The 13442-nt window shown below is 46.1% G+C and overlaps 3 protein-coding genes across 4 annotated transcripts; all 3 read right to left on the minus strand.

Annotated features, from left to right (window-relative positions):
* Window position 1: 1 nt before the first annotated feature.
* On the minus strand, window positions 2–6133 carry LOC127592842 (probable cationic amino acid transporter). Of its 2 annotated transcripts, none has more exons than XM_052053835.1 (10): window positions 5876–6133; window positions 4983–5088; window positions 3934–4309; window positions 3517–3753; window positions 3224–3441; window positions 1951–2097; window positions 1617–1825; window positions 1321–1556; window positions 691–1164; window positions 2–607 (listed from the first exon to the last, which is right to left on the minus strand). In XM_052053835.1, the coding sequence occupies exons 3-10, from the start codon at window positions 4244–4246 to the stop codon at window positions 240–242; spliced, it is 2202 nt and encodes a 733-aa protein (XP_051909795.1). In that variant the 5' UTR covers window positions 4247–4309; window positions 4983–5088; window positions 5876–6133; the 3' UTR covers window positions 2–239. The 2 variants fall into 2 exon arrangements, with proteins under 2 accessions (XP_051909795.1, XP_051909794.1); XM_052053834.1 differs by having other exon boundaries at window positions 1297–1556.
* A 698-nt stretch (window positions 6134–6831) lies between these two features.
* rpl22l1 (ribosomal protein L22-like 1) lies at window positions 6832–8007 on the minus strand. The gene is made up of 4 exons (XM_052053874.1): window positions 7934–8007; window positions 7425–7538; window positions 7130–7251; window positions 6832–7029 (listed from the first exon to the last, which is right to left on the minus strand). Exons 1-4 carry the CDS (start codon window positions 7940–7942, stop codon window positions 6885–6887), a joined length of 390 nt encoding a protein of 129 aa, XP_051909834.1. The 5' UTR covers window positions 7943–8007; the 3' UTR covers window positions 6832–6884.
* Window positions 8008–8567: 560 nt separating this feature from the next.
* Window positions 8568–12751, minus strand: LOC127592859 (eukaryotic translation initiation factor 5A-1-like). Its single transcript, XM_052053873.1, has 5 exons — window positions 12667–12751; window positions 10879–11066; window positions 10628–10732; window positions 9767–9898; window positions 8568–9675 (listed from the first exon to the last, which is right to left on the minus strand). The coding sequence occupies exons 2-5, from the start codon at window positions 11044–11046 to the stop codon at window positions 9610–9612; spliced, it is 471 nt and encodes a 156-aa protein (XP_051909833.1). The 5' UTR covers window positions 11047–11066; window positions 12667–12751; the 3' UTR covers window positions 8568–9609.
* Window positions 12752–13442: the final 691 nt, after the last annotated feature.

Raw genomic sequence — 13442 nt, forward strand, 5'->3', positions numbered from 1 at the left:
TGAAAAGTGATGTTTTATTTTACACAAGGAAAAAAAACACGAGCACAACAACATCAAACATTCAAAGCAGCGGGGAAAAAAACGTCCTCAAAGGTCATCAAAAGTCCTCAAACTCAACGATAAAAAATTTCAAACACAAGCAGGAGGCTAAAACGCTGTTAGCCACTTAGCCTCAGATGCTAACAAAGAGAGCTTTTGTGTGTGTGTGTGTGGACACCTTTTTGTTTTTCTTCTTGTGGTCAATGGTCATGTCCGTCATCAAAGCCGTGGTCGTTCACCCCCCCTTCCCCCCCCCCCTGCCCGCCGTCACCGCCTCCTCCACCTCTCTGATATCCAAAATGGCCGCCGTCGTCATGATCTGGTTGGTCGTCATCATCGTCGCTGGCCGCCCTGTCGTAGGCGTGGTTCCGGTAGTCCCACTCCTGGCGGTCGGCCCAGCCCTGGTAGGCCCCGTGGTCCGGCTTAGTGGGGTCACCCTCGGGGGCGGTGAAGGCGTCATCCAGGTGGTCGTCGAAGCACTGGTAGGAGCTAGCGTGGGCTTCCTCCTCGCGAGCGCTCACCTCCAGAGAGCTGTGCCACACGCCGTACAAAGCGTAGATCAGCAACCCTGACGGCAGAACCGAAACGGAAATCAATTTCACGCATACAGTACATGACACAGCACAATAATAAAGTAGCTTGTGGACTCACCGATGGCGCACCAGACGGCAAAGCGCATCCAAGTGAGCGGCGACAACTTCAGCATCAGGTAGCTGTTGACCAAAATGGCCGCCGCGGGAACAAAAGGCACGCACGGCGCCATGTAGGCCAAGCTCCGCCCACTCTGCGGCTGCCGCAGCACGGTGAGCAAAAGCCCAGCCAAGGCGGCCGCCAGCAGTGACGCCGCCAGGCCCCAAACGGCAGCGCCCGTCCCGGCGCCCCGCTCCACGCCAAAGATGACCGTGGTCCAAAGCAGGAAGGACAGGAAGAAGAAGGCCAGGGTGCAGCGGGTCACCGTGCGACCGGTCCAGGCCGTGGGCCGCGCGGACGGCGCGGGGACACCGAGCCGCGCTAGCAGGGCCGGGTAATGAGCTCCCAGAAGTCTTTGTAGCGGTGACGCGGGGCCCGTCTGGAAGTCGTCTTCACTCCCGCCTTTGTGGTCGGAGGGCTCGTCAAAGGAGGAGCCTGAACAGAAGTTGAAAAGACAACAAAGTCTCCGTTTGTTTGTACTGAAAACAGTCACTTATGTAACGTGGGTTCCTGATTGCGTACATGCTAGCATGGTGTTGATGCTTTATGATCCTAACCAATTTCCACAGGCGTCATTCGAAAGGAACCTACAGTCAATGTCCAGGTGGTCTTCGGCAGATAGACCCTCGCGTTCCGTGTGGTCGGGCTGGTAGCGCAGCAGAAGCACGCAAACGCTGACCAGCGTGTACGCCAGCAGCGTGCCGATGGACATCATCTCGATCAGGTCGCGCAGGCTTACCAGCAGAGCCAGAAATGAAGCCAGAGTCCCAGAAACCACGCAGGCCGCCACCGGCGTGCGGGTGAACGCAGACACGTGAGACAGGGACCTGCGAGATACGAGTCAGACGAATTTTTTTTATCCGTGCGCGTCGCGCCGTCGTGCTTACCTGAATAAGAGTCCGTCCGTGGCCATGGCGTAGATGACTCGTGGCATCGGGAACAGAGAGCCCAGCAGAGACACGCTAAGGCCGGCGATGGAGCCAACCGCCACGGTGTACTTCCCCAACAGGAAGCCGTGCGCCGCGAACATTTCCATGAGAGGCGCCGAGCCGTCGATGAGGTCGTACGGAACCATCAGGGTCAGGATCACGCTCACCTGTCACACGAAGGGGGAACTGTAGTAAATTGGATTTTTCACATCTCTGTCGAATCGGAGTTTAATTTACCCAAGTATCCGTAATTGTACTGAAGTACAGAATGCAAGTACTTTCAAATACTGACTGACACATATGCGCTGAGACACATAACCAGTGAGGCGGTGATGGCGTAGGGGATGGAGGTGTTGGGGTTCTGCGCCTCCTCCCCGGTTGTGGCGATGATGTCAAAACCGATGAAGGCGTAGAAACAGGTCGCCGCCCCCTGCATCACCTGAACGCCAGCCGGCGGGCGGACGGACAGAATCAATCACTTATTACCTACTCGGTGACCTCTATATGGTGATTTTAGACAACATAGTTCATATACTGTATATTCATACACACGAATTTACAGTACGTATCCGTATACATGTATAAGTATATACGGACACGCGTATATGTACTATATATACATATACGGTGATCCCTCGCTATTTCGCGGTTTGTTTATTGCGGCCTTGGCGCATTGCGGATTTTTTCAAACTTATGTATTATTAATTATATAAAATTATATATAACGTATATTTTTTTAAGCGAAAATGCCGCAAAAAGTCCGCAAAAACAACAGTGAGTCACATAGAGCAAGATATGCAGTACTACATGCATAGGTTTACCGTATTTGGTTATATAAACACTAACCTAACTTATACATCTTATACATGTATATACATTAATTGCTACAAATATGCATGTATACCATTAAATTTGGCCTTATAAATATTATTTATACTCATACACATGTACATATATCTTTACGGGGGGGGTTCTCTACTTCGCTGATTTTCGTTTATTGCGGGTGGTTTCGGTCTCCATGAACCACATTAAACGAGGGATTACTGTATATACACGTATATGTACTATATATACATATACAGTTATCCCTCGCTATTTCGCGTTTCGTTTATTGCGGCCTTGGTGCATCGCGGATTATTTCAAACGTATTCATATTTTTTTTTTTTAAGCGAAAATGCCACAAAAACAACTGTGAGTCACATAGAGCAAGATATGCAGTACTACATGCATAAGTTTACCGTATTTTGTTATATAAACACTAACCTAACTTATACATCTTATACATGTATATACATTAATTGCTACAAATATGCATGTATACCATTAAATTTGGCCTTATAAATATTATTTATACTCATACACATGTACATATACCTTTACGGGGGGGGTTCTCTACTTGGCTGATTTTCGTTTATTGCGGGTGGTTTCGGTCCCCGTGAACCGCAATAAACGAGGGATTACTGTATATACACATATACGTACATATGTGTACATATATACACATATATGCACGGATACGCATATACGAACTGACAAATCGTTTGGAACACTCGCCAACAACTCACCCCCGACCAGCCATAGGGCAGAAACATGCCGCCCTCCCAGTTCTTGGCTGACAGGAAGAAAAGTCCGGCCGTGATGATGAAGACCCAGACCGCCATGTTGACCAGGTTCAAGACGTTGTTGAGCCCCACCGAGTTGCGTACGCCGACGGCCACAACCAGCGTCACCAGCAGGACGATGATCATGGCCAGCAAGTCGGGGAACGTGTCCTCACCTTTGCCTGTAACAAATACGTGGAGGCGTCCCGGACACTATTTTGTCCATTACGTGTAACAAATGAAACGCGTGCACTGACCGAGTCCTCGGACGGTGCCCAGGTGTGCGATCATGTAGTGGCTGATGCTGTGATTGGCCAGCGAGTCAAACATGCTGCTCAGAGCCGACGCCCCCGCAGCCGTGCCGATCAGGTACTCCAGAATCAGATTCCAGCCAATCAGGAAGGCCACGAACTCGCCGACCGTTACGTAGCTGTACGTGTACGCCGAACCCGTCGTCTTGGGCACACGGACGCCGAACTCTGCATAGCACACCCCTACGGGGACATCGGCCAATCCATGGCCGGGTATTGTCATATACGTCTCACTGCCGAGTGGTACGGAAACTTTGCCGCCATATTGGAAGTGACAATGGGAAGCATTTATGAGTCGTAACCGTTTATCCATTTAAAGTTAAATTAAATTTACCGTACTGTACTGTCTACAATCCGTCTCACCTGATAAAATGGACGCCGCGGCAGCGATGACGAAAGAGAGAACGACCCCCGGCCCGGCAACAGCTTTGGCAACCAGCCCGGCGACCACGTACATGCCGGTGCCCACGCAGCTGCCCACACCCAGCGACACCAGGTCCAGGGTGGTCAGGACCTTGGACAGGCCCACAGTGGAACCCGGCGCCATTTCCGTCAGGTCTTCGTCTACATGCCCGCCCCTGTTCGCCATGGCCCCCACCGGCTTGGTGCGCAAAAGCCGCAAGCACGTGTGGTACCGGGCGTCCGCCCAGGAAACGCGATGCAGCCACGATGGCATGGCGGCAACGAGGTGTGCGGGGCGGTAGGGAGGGGGCGGGGTCACTTCCTCAACAATGCCATCCTCGAGGGAAAAACACAGGCGGCAAAATAAAACATATTTTTCTGACAGTAATGTGATCTGTATAACTCCATTGAAAAACATTCAATATTTTCACCAGGTGATGGAAGGATGGGAATATTGTGGTTGCAAAAGTATGCACACCCAATTATAACCGAGTATTTGGCTGTTTTCAGAATTAACCAACCGAGAGCCATTGACCAGAATTAACGCATGTTAAAAAAATGGGAGTTAGCAGTGCACACACCTGCCACACTTTAAATTTCCTCATTGGAACACCCAAATAAGGTTCTGATGTTCTAGTAGGCTTTTCCTGACAAAAGAGAAACCTGAAAGTTGTGTGCTAACAATGACTGCGATTTGATTAGCAATTCCAGCTGAAGAAAAACAGACCCATAGGATGATGTTTGTCAGTCACATGAGTGATGGAAAAAGTTTGGAAACAATTTATCTTGCGCTAATTTTGTCATATCAGGAGAAAAAAAACAGCGTCTGAAAAGCAGTGCATTGACTTTTTATATCCATTGGACCAATCTTTCCGTCTTTTAGTCTATATATCTCATCCATCGATCGAGACAGCAGCACAAACAAGACCTTGCAGAAAATGTGATAACAATTAAATTATCTGTGAATAGCTGAAGTAATACACAAAGGGTAAGCGTCATGTTTTTTTTACCTGATAACGTGCAGCGGAAGGATGGCAGGATGAATGAATGACTGGAAGAGCAGAAGGTCATGAAAGCGTCATCTGTTCTCCTCAGCCAGCCGAGCGAGGCCCCTCTCTGAAACATTGATGAAGAGAGCACCGATCAACTTTCCACGTCACAAAAGGCGATAATTAAAAAATAAAAAAAGTCAAAACAAGCTTGAACGCGACAGAACTTTTTACAGGACTCGATTTTTTTAACCTATTTAATTAAAATCTTGCATCTGGTGAGATGGGTCATGTCTTCATTCATTCATAAAAGACTCATTTTTATTTTTATCGATTGATTTGAGTTTTGTAATCGTTGTAAGAAGTAGTGGTGGTAGTAGTGTTAAATAGTCCTAGTGGTGGTTAGGACGTTATGAGTAAAATAACGTAAGAAATACATTACCCAGCATGCCACGGTCGTTGAGAGGACAAGCTTGAAATAAAGATTCCGCGAGTTCTATCCCACTTCTGACACCATGTGTTGTCTCCCTAATCATATAATGAAGGAGACGAGGCGTGTTGGATAGAACTCGTGGACTCTTCAAGCTTGTCCTCTCAAATACTCTGGCATGCTGGGTAATGTAGTTCTCATGTTATTTTACTCATAACGTCACAGTGGTGATAGTACTCGTGCTGGGGATATTAGTAATGGTAGTAGTGGTACTAGTCGAGGTAGTGGTTGTAGTGGGAAGTAGTAGATTGTGATATTTGTCATGGTAGCGCCACGAGTAGTGGTTTTCGTCTAAGTGGTAAGGAGTAATTCTGGTGGTAAGTAACAGAGATGCTTCGCTGCCGGTAATCAGACACAAAGAGTCCGATGACGAGCAGGGTCACATGACACCTACAATGCGACAGCAGAAATTAGCTTCCAGTACCTGTTTGAATAAATAACTCAAAGTTTTTCGAATCCAAACTTTTTCGGTCGTTTCTGACAACCTCTGCTTGGGTAAAAGCAGTCAACATTTCCTGCCAATGGAAAAAAAAGCTACCAGTCTTTACAGAAGCATGCCTCTCATCTGATCCAAATGGTCAGGAGATGAAAGTTCCGAAGATTTCCATAAATCGCTCAAAGCGAAACATTCCTGAAACTGATGGACAACAGATGAGCAAGTCACGTGACATTCACCCGATTCCCTCCAAAACACGTCAAGAGCTCCTCTTGGATATATTGCACATCATAAAAATTTTTTTTTCAACCTGCCGGAGTAAGACTGATCATTCCTTTGTAGTGTCTTTCCATAGCCTCCCCACACTACGGTCGGTACATAAACCCACGACATGAAAATGCAAACCACACACAGACTCAAACCCACAACCTCAGAAGTGTGAATCCAATGTGCTAACCACTAGCCCAGTGCTGACCTGTTGTACATTAAAAAAAATAAACGTAGCCAAATGTCAATGGTAACGAGAACATGAAATTCTATGCTCACGCTTGATTTGAACATGATTTGGCAACACGTTTTTGGCGCCATCTGGTGGTAAATATGTGAACTGTCGGACAAAGATGAACACCCGGCCCACAAGGGTTGACGATGGAAAATGTATAGTAATACTTTCGAGAAATAATAACGATGAATTACGTTGCCAATTATGGTATCTTAAGTATTGTGTACTTAAGATTAAGATCCATAGTATTGGGTGTAAATATATTTTGAATAAAGGTACCTGGCTTACCATCAATGTCATAATTTTTAAAATGTTTGAAAATGACAAGGCTTAGGCTAACGACATGTAAAACGTACTCAGCTAACAGTGGAGAGTTGTTATATAAGTGAGTAGTAAATTACACGAAAGAAAGAAGAAAATTAGAATCAAATCATGTAGAAAATTGATTTTTTTAAAAGCAAATTTATTGTCATGGACAAATGTAACAAGAAGAGTCTAGTCTTCTGCTTCAGATTCGTCGTCATCCTGGCTAATCTGGAAGTAGCGCAACTCGTACGTTTCCTTGTCAGAGGCCACAACTCTCAGCCAATCACGCAGGTTGTTCTTCTTCAGGTACTTCTTCGTTAGGTACTTTAAATACCTGGATGGGACGGGCAGGTGCAGTTTTCAATACCGAACCACATGAGATGCAAGAAATTAGGGGGCACGGGGGGCAGGACGGTACTTTAAAATTGTCCCACCTTTTGGAGAACCGTTTCTCAGACATGACATTGATTTTGTTCTTCATGCGGCCGACCGACACGATGGTTCCGAGATTGCCGGTCTTGCCATCGACCTTGATCTTCTCTTTCAGGAAGGCTTCCTATTGAGCAGAGCATAGTGACACGCTAGGGAAGGGAACCCTAGCACAAAGGGAGCTAGGGAAGGGAACCCTAGTCCACAAGCCACGTTAGCAGCCCGCTAACCAAAGCACATCTTTCCGGCAATAAAATGTCTTGTTTTTTTCTTCTTTATTTAAAAATCCAGACCGCTTACAAAGTTGGCAGAGTCCATGATCCCATCCTCGACAGGGTGCGTCAGGTCCAGGCTGAACTTCCAGCCAGGCGCCTTTTTGTTCTTCTTGCTGACAAATTGCTTCTTCTGACGGATCTGTGACGTCACATCACAGACGTCAGAACAACACATACGTAATGACTCCCCAAGTCAATCTATGCCATGACGAGTCTCCATTACCATTGTGTTATTTGATTTTGAGTTTAAAACAATCACCAGTAGTGTCATAAAAATATATTGAAAACAAGTTAGGGTGTCAGTTCTTTGGATTGGATTTGAAAATATACTCCCACCCAACATTTGAAGACACGTGCCAGCTAGCGCTGGTAAGCTAGGTTCTTTCGATGGTTAACACGGGAGTTTAAATGTGCACAAATATAAACCAGTAGCTTTCTATGTCGTTAAAAGCATACATAAATCGTGGCTTTACGTGTAAAACCAAGTGCAGACATCGAAATTAAATTAAATGGAGTCGAGGAGCCGGGACTTACGGGTGCCATGTTGGAAAGAAGGAACCGGAAAGGAGGATCCGGAAGTGACGTGTCGCAAGGTTGTCCACCCCTGACCAAATATAGTCAACGCAACAAAAATAAACTTTTTTTAAAAATTAAATACGTATTTATCAATCAAATTTTTAATCGTACCAATTGACACGGGTGTGGTTTTTATTTTATCTTTTGTTCAAAGGTTTGAGCAGCACAAACATAACGTATGCTCCGAAGGTCCACGACAAAAACTCACGTTGTGAGCGAACTCATTAATCATTTATTGCACGGAAGCCTCGCCCCAGGCCACACTAGAATCGATGTAGCATGTATGACTCAAAAACTCTACCACTCGGAGACATCGACACACGTTCTGACTCACTTTTACGAAATTTAATGACTCATGGAAACACACTCGCACCATCTTTGGTGATGTTTACTTGGAAACTTATGTTACTACCTCTCCATGTCGAAGAATTAGTTTTAGAGTGAACAAGTTTGGTTCCCTTTTTACATAATTTCCAAGTTGTTTTGAAACAATTTAACTTGAATTACTAAGGGTGGGTAGGACGTTTTTCACCTTCACTACTAACGGACCAAGAACACTAGTATGGTGCATATAAAATAGCCAGACAGGTGATAGAAAGTCATTTTAGCATTTATTCAATATCCTTGATACAGGTACTCTTATTAGTGTGTTGAAATATGGCTCATTTGGACCAAAACGTATGGCTTATAGCAGGAGTGAGTTTCATCTACTCCAAACACTTACCAGCCATTTCAGCCAAAAGATGCACAAAAGGAGACATTTTTGGAGTTTATCCATTTCTTTCAATGTTTTATTTCAGCCATCTCCGGTCAGGTGACAAAGGCCTCGAGTGAACAAAAGGTTTGCGGCCGCCACCCTCCCCAACCCGAATTCGAGTTCCTCAAACAGAAAGCTCACTGCAAAGCGCCTCCCACGTGTCTGAAGCTAACACTGCATTCAAATTGCGCCTCTTGGATAAGACAAATAAAAAAAGCATTCGTTTAGTATTGGGAGGATGGCTGGGGGGGCGCTGCACGCGGTCCTCACGGCATTCTGAGGGAAGAAAATCACTCGCGTGTCTAAGTGGTATGGTGGGACATGGTGGGGGACTTCCTGGTTTTGGAATTGGTGGAGCTGGGGTGGAGCTTAAGCAGCCAGAAGTGCTCGCCGCCGCCAACATCCTGTCAATGGAGAAGCTTTACGCTAGAGGGGCGCCCCCAAGCAGATCTAATATCTAGGGAGGCCCCTCGCCTCGTTCTAAAAGATTTCTATCTAAAGAATAGTCCTAAGGGGAAAAAAAAAGGATGCAAAAGCTGAATCCCATTGTTGTTTTTTCAACATTCAGGAATGTGAGCAACACTGCAAAGGCGAAAATAAGCAGATGCAAGGAGCAGCTGATAATGATTTTTGTCTTTTGAAGTCATTTTCTACAAAGTCAACGCGTTACCCCCAAAAATGTGAGCGATCGGGCAGCGAGCTGCACCCAAATATTCCCGACAGCGATGGGAGAAAGCATGATGCGAGGAAATCAAGAAATGACAAAAGGATGATTGAGGTTGTCAGTGAAGGCCGACGCTTTGGTGACAGAACCAATGAGAATGCAAGAAACTGGTTGTGGGTGGTGCTTGTTGCCGGGGCTGCAAGGTCCATCTCCTTATTTGTTGGCCAGGACCTTGGTAGCCACAGCGCACTCCTCCCCCATGGCGGACATCACGGTGACCTGCGAAGCCAGCGAGACGAGCGAGTGGTCATGTGATGGGCGCGCGGGGTGCCATGTCGGGTCACTGATGTGTGACACACATCGGACTCACCAGAAATTCGTCGCCCGCCTCAAACTTTGTCTCGATTTCCTTGCCGACCTCGTTGTCGGGAACGCGCAGGTCCTCCCGGATGTCGCCGTTGTCGGCCATCAAGCACATGAAGTTGTCGGTGATGTTGAGCAACTGAGAAGTGAACGCGTGGTTATTGCCATAAATGACAACTTGAGAGTATTACAAGAAATACCAAAGTCAGGGCAGTCCAATTAGTTTTCAGCTCACGTTATAGCATGTTGAAACAAAGTAACTGTGATTTGAGGAGTTTCAGACAAATATAGGGGTTTGCCGCGATCTTGGTGTTGAGAGACTATGTTGACGTGAGTTCAAGAGTTTCACGTCAACAAATGGAGTGATGTGCTACCATTTTAGGGTAAAGGCACTACTGAAGTCGACTGACAAGTTTCAATGAGACAAAATGGGTGCTTTGCTGCCAAAGAACTACATCCAAGTAAACTGAGGAATCTCACAGACACAAAAATGTTGCCAGTATCTTTGCGTTAGTGACTTTGTCGAAGCGAGTTGGTATTTTGATTTAGACTCGATCGCTTTGCCACCACCTTGGCGTTCAGGTGCCGTCAATGACAAAGGTCTCATTACAACAACAACAAAAGTCCAAAGAACTATGTCAAAGTGAGGCGAGGAGTTTCATGTATACCAAAGTGGCGATTCATCAGTACCTTTGTGTAAGGGACTATCCATTGAGGCGAGGAGTTGTATTTCGAGAAAAAAAAATTGCGATGAAAAGACGAAACCGGGTATTATGAGAACACCATGAGTTTCACACCCGCGTTCGAAAGAGTATGGCTCAGCGTTCCACACTTGGGTGAGTGAACGGTGTGACTTGAGTGGACATACCTGATAGTCTAGCCTCTTGATGGAGGGGACATCCATGTTGTGGGTGGAGGGGCACATATCTTCATACTTCTTCTGGGTGAAGATGTCGATGCCAGTCAAGTTAACCTGCGGAACAACAGAATTGATATTCAACAAAGGAGATCTGCATTTTTTTTTTGGGTCAGTGCAAAAAATTGGAACTAAAGGAGGCGTTGCCATCACGGCCAACATCATCAGGCAGGCAGAAATGGGCACATTTTCTGAGGCATCACCTTAGCGTGGCCGTGCTTGCCAGTCTTTGAGGTGGACATCTCCACGATCTTGCAGGGACGCCCTTTGAGCACCACAAAGCCGTTCTTACGCAGGGCAGAGCACTGCATAGGATACGTGGCCGAGGCGCCGGACTCTACGGTCCCGAAGTCAAGCTCGGGATCTGACATGATGCAATGCTTCTGGGCTGCTGGAATGCAAAATTGGCACATTAGCCGTGTCACAAAAAATGATCCAGCATATGTGTGTGTGTGTATATTTATATCAATTTTTTAAAAACAATTAAATAGAGAAGATGCTTTCACCCCACCAGACAAATCATATTGTCATGGCAATGTTTACAAGGATCTGGCTGATATTCGCGCTTTTCGAAATTGGGCAAAATGCCATTTCTTTTTTTAAACAATGCAACCTAACAATGACACCCCACCCTAGCAAAACAAATCTGATGCAAAATTAAATAAATACAAAACAAGGGCGACATTTGGTAAAAAGTTATATATTGTTTAATTCATGTCTTAATTGTTGTAAGCGAATGTGTGGTTGCTTTTAATGATAACTTTAATTGAGCTTCGAAAGATATTTATAAACAAAATTTGACTATCATTAGAACGAAAAAAATTACTGCTTAAAAGGATTTAAGAAATAACACGCCATTGATTATTACCAAACTCATAAGAACAAATTACCTGTGGATATATAGTCACCGTTTAATGTTTGCTTTCCACAACTTCTACCGTGTCACACAAGCTCAACCATTTGCCAGAGTTGGTGGAAAAGAGCTATAAGCGACTAAAACGACAACGACATGACGCCGGCATTCACGGATAGCTTTGAGTAAAGCGCCGAACACAAGAACTAAAGTACCAAACAAAAATGACTTTTGGTGACAGTGAAACGTGGACGCACTGACGACGCGCTCGCGTCAACACGAGGCTGCTTGCTCATTCAGCTTCATTTTAAACTATTGACTTGAATTATCGGGGCGGATAATGTACAATATTAGATTCACCGCTCACCACAAAAATAGTCACACGTGACAAAGTTAGAAGTTTGAGCTGGATGCCAACATGTTAAGTTTGCAAATGCTAACTTGTGTTAGCTGGCCTGGGTTTTTCCGAATGATCCTCGGATCCGTCGTCCCACTGTCTACACGTTTCACAATTCACATTTTATCCTGACATGCCTCCAAAATGTCTTCGGTCGGTTCCGGCGTAGTTGTCGAGTGTCAATAACGGAACGTGGAAACTATCTGCGAGTCGAGATTTAATCTCGAAAATGGGCAAAAACCACACACGCGGGGCGCTCGAGTACCGTTATCCGAGTTAGCGACGCCATGCTAAGAGCGGCTAGCCGCCTTAGCAGCCCATTCAATTAAGCCGTCATTAAAAACCACAACGGCGCCCCACACCTCCAAAGTGCTGCGCGCGGAACCCGTTCCAAATCCGAGCCGAGCAGGTCGCTTTCCATCGGCGAGCGCCGATGCGAGCGAGGAAAGCGGCCCCAAAGAGTGACCGTTAGCAGACAGAATGACAAGCGACTTGCAGCGGCCGCGCTGCGGCGAGCCAACGAAGGCCTCGTTGCCGCTATGCTTTCATTAGAGCCTGGCCGCTTGTGCGACGACAGCCGGGCAAGCTCGCTCGAAATGCTTAGGAAAGCGACAGCTGAAGCCGCCGGACCGGAGCCAAGTTCCGTTTGCTCGCTCCCCGTTCGCTATCACCTGCGCCGGGGACCGTTATTTCCCTTCTTTTCCCCCCTCGAGGCACAAACACGCGCCATGCCACACTTACCTTCCAAGGAAAAGAGGAGCGAAAGTGCGCATGCGCGTCCAACTTACTGCAGCACCCGTAAGAGGGAAGGGGGCTAAGTGGCGGCGGGGGGTGGGGGGCGTTTAAGTTGAGTTAAGTTTAGTTGCCAGGTTCGAGCCCCCCACATGGCAACCCGGCGCAACCAAATTGAAATACAACTTTCCCACTTTTCGCGGGTGATTCGTTCCGCGATCCACTGCGATATGTGAATTTACATAAAGGAGAGATTAATCTATTTTTTTTAGGGGGGGGGGGGGCTCTATTAAGCGATTAACTTTTTAAATGCAAATTGAAGAACAAATGGTTGACATTGTAAATCTTTGTACTTATGGCAGAAGTTATTCTTCATTTGTCTTCCATTTAGAAGACAATCAAGAAGAACGATAGGATAAAAAATTTTCAGTTGCACAAAGATTTACTTTATCAACCCCACCAGGATTGTACCATTAGCTACAATGGGCACAGGATTCTGGTTCAGGTAAGCCATTTTAAACTAAAAAAGCAACACTTTAAATGTGATTCTTAAGCATATATTTTGTTTTTCCTCCATTCACATGAATTTTTGAATGCAGATTATAGTCATTAGCTTCTCCTACAACGTTTTACTTTACTCCCCAGAGGCGTTCATCACAGAGAAAACGCATAACAGTCAGTTGATGTCTGAAAACTGCTGCCGATCACCAAAATGTATGTGCACGCCTCGACTCATGCTCACTTCAACCTTTGACAACGTTGGGTTGCAAATTGGATTTAGTCAG

This window comes from Hippocampus zosterae, chromosome 20 (genome assembly GCF_025434085.1).
Source record: "Hippocampus zosterae strain Florida chromosome 20, ASM2543408v3, whole genome shotgun sequence".
Taxonomy (NCBI): Eukaryota; Metazoa; Chordata; class Actinopteri; order Syngnathiformes; family Syngnathidae; genus Hippocampus; species Hippocampus zosterae.